The sequence below is a fragment of the Cupressus sempervirens genome, chromosome 1, assembly GCF_028749045.1.
Source record: "Cupressus sempervirens isolate cs-2001-9-10 chromosome 1, ASM2874904v1, whole genome shotgun sequence".
Classification (NCBI taxonomy): domain Eukaryota; kingdom Viridiplantae; phylum Streptophyta; class Pinopsida; order Cupressales; family Cupressaceae; genus Cupressus; species Cupressus sempervirens.
The window spans coordinates 32,066,670-32,074,208 of record NC_143118.1 but is presented as its reverse complement, the minus strand read 5'-3'; the positions used below and the strand labels follow the sequence as shown (position 1 = coordinate 32,074,208).

Sequence of the window (7,539 nt, the reverse complement as noted above, 5' to 3'; positions counted from 1 at the left end):
TCAATGCACCCTTTTCAAAACATTTATTAAAAAAAATTATTAAGAAAATATTGAAGGGGTCAAGACATGTGAAAGGGGTAGGCACATGATGGCCCCGCCATAGGGGAAGCACATGGACACATGCACCCACAACGCTGCTTCCCACATGCCCCTCTCCTTCCACCGTTTAAGCGGCCCACAAACCAAAAGAACGAGCACTCAACAAGGATAAATACGTGGACAAACACTAAACCCGATACACATTCAGATAGAGGAATGTGGTGAAAGAAGCGCGCTCTGACACGTAGGCAAAACCCATGGAAGAAAGATAAGATACAGAGGAAGCACTTCGGAGAAATTGTTTTATAACCATGGTGATTGTGATACTGTGGGAAAAGCACAATTGCATTGGGAGCTATTAATACCCATTTCCCCTGCGCCACCTCAAACCAGAATTTAAGGAACATCTGCTTTGAATTCCTTAACGATTGGTCAAGCTTTCGAATCCCACAAGCAAGAAAGTCCCAGATTATAGGACCCAGATTTGTTTGGCAGCCTGGATATGGCGTGCATTTCGTGCCCGTATGGACTAACCTACCGGGACTCGATCCTGCGACCTGTTTCGCACAGTACCCTGGCCTTCATTAATAGAAGACATGGTGGGTTGTTGAGCAATGGCCTTAAGCTTTCTAGAAGAAAGAGGAAGCTTGGAAGGGTGTGTTTTGTGCTCAGTGAAAATGCCCAACGTGAGAAGGAGACCGAAAGTGAGGGGACTTCTGCGCAGAGTGTAGAATTTGCAGAGAGTTTGAGGAAAAGTGTGGAGAATGGAGCTGACAAATTGACGGAAAAGGCCGCTAGGAAAAAGGCCGAGCGGTACACTTATTTGTTTGCGGCGGTGGCTTCCAGTCTTGGAATAACCAGCATGGCCGCCGGAGCAGTTTACTCCAGATTTGTTTGGCAAATGCAGGTCCCACGATCGACTCTTGTTCCTTCACTTTCCTTTTCCCTTTCCTTTGTTTTTGTGGAAATGTATGGAACAAGATTCCCAATAATGTATTTTTTAATATTGGTTTTGCGAGTATGCATGCGGGAGATTGTTAATGTTTTCTTTTTAATTATATTTCAAAATTTTGTTTTTTTTCTGTTAGTAGTACTTCTGACTGGGGTTTTGCTCTCATTTTTTTTCCTGTTTTGAATTTGCAGGGCGAGGATGTTCCTTTCACGGAGATGTTGGGCACATTTCTATTTGTCGCAGGTGCCACGGTATGTGCGCACATTCTTTGCATATTAGCGTTCTCGATTTGTGGGTTCCTGTCCTTATTTGGAGCTGTGACAGATTATTGAACTCTCTAATATTTCAAATTCTTAGTGTTTATGCATGTTGCTTGCACATTAAAACCGGCCTCTGGCAGCTGTTTGAAGCTTTTGAGACATTGGCAAAACGTTATGTAATTGATTATTTAAATATTTGAAGGAGACAATCTATATATGGGTAACCGAGTTCAAATGTTCTGATTTAATGCGTCTATGGGCCTTCGCAAGCTATGGATTTGGACTCCAGGTGCATGCCAGCAGCTGTGAGTCGTTACATATTGTTTTTCTTATCGTTTACAAATATACCAAATGCTTACCGATCAGGGATGTTTCCTGCACATTTAAGCCTGTCCCTGGCCAGCGCTTGAACCCTTAGAAGTCTGGGTAATTTGAGTGTGTAAGGCATCTGAGTCTTGAAGTGAGGCTTTGGATAACATTGGTAACTTAGTTTGAATCTTTTGGTTTGTTGTTTGTGTGAGTTTGAGCTGCTCAGACTTGGATGAAAAGGCTTTTTATGCTTGGATTGCTTGAGTTCAAAGCTTGGCTAACGAATTTTGCTTCATGGATTACATAGTAGTAGCCATAGACTATTCAATCCTAGATCTCTGAGCTGTAAAAGCGGAGAAGTGTCTGTATACCCAAGAGGGTTTACCTAGAATGGAATCTCTCTTCTCCATAGCTTTTAGGTAACTCGTTACCTTGCAGTAATGGCTTCAAGACTTCAAACAAGCATACTCATTTTGAAAACTTGCTGAAATTAACGTATTCTGAAAATTTTCTCCTTTTGATAACTTCTAGTTTAGGGCTAATAAGTTTTGAATAACATCTGGGGCACGAGTTCTTCGAGCTTAAAATTAGAAACTGAGCATGTGGCTGTGTAGCATGCCTTGACGGATTTGAGCTGTGACCTCTTTAAATTTCCCCTATTTTGTTCCCAAGATCAAGAACCTTTGAATATTGCAAGCAAGTTATACCATGGTGCATTCCTTAAAGCTTTTTAAAACTTTTGCAGATTCCTTTAAGCCGTTTGAACTTTTGCAGTCTGGAAGGCAATGAATGTAACCCCACGAGTTCTTGGAGACTGTATTTGACATTTAATTGATACCAAAATCAACTATGTCTATGCAGGTTGGAATGGAATTTTGGGCGCGGTGGGCTCACCGAGCTCTCTGGCATGCCTCCTTGTGGCACATGCATGAGGTATAAAATCGATTTCATTACATTTTAAACTTTGGTAAATTGGTTAATTTCAGTTAGCCTCTTCTCATTGAAGATCCACTTTCTTTGGCAGTCTCATCACAAGCCTAGAGAAGGACCTTTTGAGCTGAACGACGTGTTTGCCATCATCAACGCTGTTCCTGCCATTGCCTTAGTAGCTTATGGATTCTTTAACAAAGGCCTTGTGCCAGGTCTTTGCTTCGGAGCTGTAAGAACTGCTTTCTGTTTTGTATACTGCTATGCTAGAAATCGAGTTTTGTTCAATTGATAAGTTGAGATTCCTCCATAGAATATACTGGGACGACAAACAATACTATGCAGATTTACTCCCCAAGAATGTTAATATCATTTTAGGCATGTTTGAATCAATCTGACATGGAATTTTCGCTTCCAATTTGTAGATCTGATTCAGGAGATGGGCCTGATGGGATGAATGATGTCTCTGATAGACAAACCTTTTGATTTTGGCAGGGACTCGGCATTACCTGTTTTGGTATGGCATATATGTTTGTCCATGATGGGCTTGTTCATCGACGTTTTCCTGTAGGGCCAATAGCCGACCTTCCTTATCTGAACAAGGTAGCAGCTGCACATCAGGTTTGTCCTTAAGGATCATCTCCTTGTCCACCTTTGCATAGAGATCTTTGCCAAGGGAATGAATTGTAAGAAATTTATTTCTGGATTTGATTGTGTGAGTTCTTTCGATTGTGTAAGTTCTTTAGCATAAACAACAACCTCCACAATCGAATCCAGAAATAAATTTCATACATTTGAAATGAATTGTGGAAATCTGATAATGTTAAGGGAATGAATTCTCACATTAAGTTGTGTAATAATGTAATTGCAATATGCAACTGCAGCTTCATCATGCAGACAAGTTTGATGGTGTACCATATGGTCTCTTCCTTGGACCTCAGGTTGGTTACTTCTAAAAATGTAATTATTTTGTTGGATTATTTATATAAGTGGAATTTTGGATGCAGGAAATTGAATTTTTTTGTTTGGATGAGTTACAGGAACTAGAAGAGGTGGGTGGTGGCGAAGAACTAGAAAAGTTGCTTAGTAGTAAAAGGAAGTTCTCCACAGCCGCCGGTGAAAACAAAGAAGCCTAGTAATTACGACTGATTATTTGTTGGAGTTCCTTCCATGGGCGTTTCCTTATGCATATTTTGGAATACTTGTTAAGAGATGTTAATTTTGACACATTGAGAATCTGGTCTAGCATAACCAAAATAGCATCTGAGACAGAGTGTGCGAAAAAAATATGATTAAGTGTTGTTAACGGAGATGGTATACTGGATCTCTGCCAGAAGGAGTTTAGAGAGAGTCTTCCTCATTTAGTTTGTGTCAATGCGAAATATCTCTGGCATGTACTATATGTATTTAGCATAGTTGTATCACATTCGCCCTGGTTTCCCAATCCCTGTTTCCAAGGGTTGTAAAATCTCTCTTGGGGTACAATAAGTAATTCTTCAAGGAGATGCGGCATTTTAGCTTGGGATTTCCTCTGTAAAGAAACTCATGAAGAATAAAATAAAGTTTGGAAAGGAGATTTTGAACACGTGGTGTCGATTTTGCTGGTGCACATTTTGAATCGTATGTTTTACTTTAATCCAGTCTAAAATATGTGACAATTTCACGGATGGTATTGCACCATGATGCTCAATTTGTTCATTACAAAACTATTGTTATGAGAAGCTTCAAAACAAAAAATGTATAGAGCACATCATGAACTCTGGAATTCTGCCGCAACAGCTATGAATAATGATATCTTGAAATGGGGATCAGCATGAGAAAATTTGTTAAACTTTCTATACTATCGACTAAATGAAAAAAGCTTTGCTTAATCTCAAATTAGACAGACATTAACGCTTAACTCAGCGAATTTGAAATTAGGTTTGATTAGGTAACTCACAAAAACAGAGCAAATACAAAAGCAATAAATAAACATAAGCCAGCAAATACAAAAGCAATGAATATACATGAAATTTGAAAAGCTTTTGCATCTGTTTGTAACATTCTAATTCACCTGCGAGCGAGCATTTAAATGAACTGGTAATTGATCTTTTACATTAGGCGATCACCTTCTTCAACTGGGAGCACAACAAAACGAATTGTGACATGATGTCACAGTATAAGTGCAACATTTGAATTTTACCGATGAATGATATTTGTTTTTATCCTTCAGAATAAAAAATGTGTCTTCCTTAAACTAGTTTCTTCAAACAAAACTAATGGCAAGTGCAAAGTGATCAGTGAATCAAGGGATATAAGTGATTTGTACAAAATAAATGTTCTAGAGGACTGAAAAGTAGGGACCTGAAACAAAGATTTTTTAGTTGGAATTGTGGTTACCAGAAAGCAACTAGGTCTGACTCATTCTAATTCTAGATGTTGCCAGACTTTTGTCAACGTCGCCATAGCTTCACCTGCGTGATACATCAAAAAGTTTTGAAAAGATAATTGTAGGACCCATCCAAAAAAATCTATAAATTCTTAGAAATTCTTAAGAATGAATGAACAGAGGATTCTAATAAATTCCACAAGGGTGAAGTAGCTTACGGGACCCAAGAATAGTATAAGTTTGTATACAATTTGTAAGCTTCTCTTCAAATCTGTCTTTTCTCATTTGTTGTTTTGTCCAACTTTGTTTCTTTATACAAATTGCTTAAATTGTCTGTTCTTAAAATGTATTTATATTGATACAAATGTCACTATAAGTTGGATACTCCATGAGAAAATGATCTTCTCATTAGGAAATAAGTATTCTTAATACTTATGAGAAATGAAAATGTAAATAATTAAAAAGTTGAAAATGTGATTGTAGGGCTAATATGGAAAAAATTTTCAGCCCCTTAAAAATAAGAGGAATAAGATAATGAACAAACAAAAAGTTTGAAAAAATATTGTAGAACTAATTAAAAAAACTGATCAACAAAAAAGTTTCAACTCATAAAAATAAGAAGAATGAAAATGTGAGCAGGATGGAGCAAGATGGCAGGACTCGTTAAAAATCCTCTTAAATACAAGAGAGCAATGAAAATGTGATGATACATAAATAGTTGATGTAGTTGTTTGAATGTGGATATTAAGAAAAATAAGGGAGGTAAGAAAGAGGTCACTCATCTTTTGGTGGAGAATTCTATTCAAGTAACAAATGATGGATTGAATGTAAATCTCACAAAAGAAAGAATATTAAGATTGTTTAGGAACTTGCAAAGGTGATCAAGTTTCTAAATTAGTCTTTTGATGCAGGAGCATCTTTTTATTTCAGTTTATTTGTTGTTATGTTCCAATTGGGTGGTTCTTTGTGTTTTAGTTAGCAATTGATTCAATGGGCTCATTATCTTATGCAATCCTTTATGGAATGTTTGAGACATCTCGAAGGTCCTTTTTCTAGGATTGCATCATGTTTTGTTCCTTCCAAGAGAAGTTATCATAACACTAGGCTAGTCCTATTTTGTTCTTCCCATTCTAAAGACTAGGTTAAAATTGATTCCGCTTGCGATGGTGTTTCACAATTGGTGAAGCTAATTGGCGCATTGTTCTATGTTCTTATAGATGTGGCTGACCTCCTTGTGTGCTCGCACATGATGATGTATATATTTGGAGGGTGTTCTTATAATTTGGGTCTTGCCCTATTTGGTTGTAATATATTTCCTTTTCATTAAGATTTATTATCAAATAAGTCGACTTGTGGCCGACGATCTTGTATTTAACTAAGGCAGTAGTCCTTGTTTTAGGCAATGTTGGTAGAGGAAGGAGAGTTGGTAGTCTAGCAATTGATTTTGTAACAAATTAGGCATGGATGCCTAGAATGTAAGACTACATATCAATATGCCAATTGGATTTAGATTCTTGGTACTTTATCAATGAGAATATTAGTGTTAGGATAAACCACAGACAAAAATAAAAACTACATGCAAATATAACCAATAATAGAAAATAATAGATCACACAGAAATGAGCACAAGGCACCAAGATTTAATGTGGTTCACCCAATCCCTGGGCTACATCCACCAAACAACAAGTTCGATCTTATTACAATCCAATAATTACAACCTGATTACAATCCGTAATCCCTTACAGCTAAATAATGCCGCAAGAAGCAATTTCGCAAATCAACATAATGAAACAATCCCTAACCCTAACCCCTTTTATACAAGTATTAAATCGCTTTAGGGTTATAACATGTCGGCCATAAATTAGCCATAACTTTAGTGGCGAATCTACGAATGGCGAATCTACAAATAGTACCCAATTTTTTTTTTAACCCCACTAATTATGAAGTATGTACAATACTTTCCTGATCAGTCACCATAATCTAACAATCTCCCACTTGGGGACTGGTCAGGCTCCACACTAAACAACAATCTCCCACTTGGAGACTGATCCTGTAGTTTCACAACTAAAGGTCTTGAGAAAAGAATAACTCCACTTCTTACTAGTCCATGCCTCCTCTGGAATACCACAACCCAAAGGAGTAGAGGGATCTCTATTAATCAAATATACTACAATATTGACAGCCTCTGCCCACATGTGTAAGGGCAACCCAACATGCAACCTCATACTCCTTGCACACTCCATTATAGTCCTATTCATGCGTTCAACCACTCCATTTTCCTGTGGAGTCCTTGGAACAGTTTTCTGTCTACGAATACCATTAGTGGAGCAATAATCTTCAAATTCATGATTGCAATACTCACCACCATTATCAGATCTGAGACATTTTAATTTCTTACTAGTCTCATTTTCAACCAAACATTTCCATTTTTTAAAAGTTTGAAATACATCAGATTTCTGTCTAAGGAAATAAACCCATACTTTTCTAGTTGCGTCATCAATAAATGTAACATAATAATGAGAGCCACTAAGGGAAGATACCTGACCTGGTCCACATACATCTATATGCACAAGCTCTAATTTCTCTTTTTTGTTTTCCTTCCCAGTCTTTACAAAACTCACTCTCTTTTGTTTTCCATATACACAACTTTCACAAAAATCCATATTAACACATTTTAGACCTGG

The 7,539-nt window shown here is 37.4% G+C and overlaps 1 protein-coding gene across 1 annotated transcript; it reads left to right on the top strand.

Moving 5' to 3' along the window:
- Positions 1-237: 237 nt before the first annotated feature.
- Positions 238-4,070, top strand: LOC149576024 (beta-carotene 3-hydroxylase 1, chloroplastic-like). The gene is made up of 7 exons (XM_089816152.1): positions 238-946; positions 1,183-1,242; positions 2,422-2,493; positions 2,585-2,719; positions 2,983-3,108; positions 3,372-3,428; positions 3,528-4,070. Exons 1-7 carry the CDS (start codon positions 542-544, stop codon positions 3,621-3,623), a joined length of 951 nt encoding a protein of 316 aa, XP_089672278.1. The 5' UTR covers positions 238-541; the 3' UTR covers positions 3,624-4,070.
- The last annotated feature ends 3,469 nt before the right edge of the window (positions 4,071-7,539 follow it).

Excerpts from the sequence above, each read along its gene's own strand:
- LOC149576024 (XM_089816152.1), top strand. The coding sequence starts at position 542 with ATGGCGTGCATTTCGTGCCCGTATGGACTAACCTACCGGGACTCGATC. Across the intron at positions 1,243-2,421 it reads TATTTGTCGCAGGTGCCACG|GTTGGAATGGAATTTTGGGC; the intron begins GTATGTGCGCAC and ends ATGTCTATGCAG. Across the intron at positions 3,429-3,527 it reads GTCTCTTCCTTGGACCTCAG|GAACTAGAAGAGGTGGGTGG; the intron begins GTTGGTTACTTC and ends GATGAGTTACAG.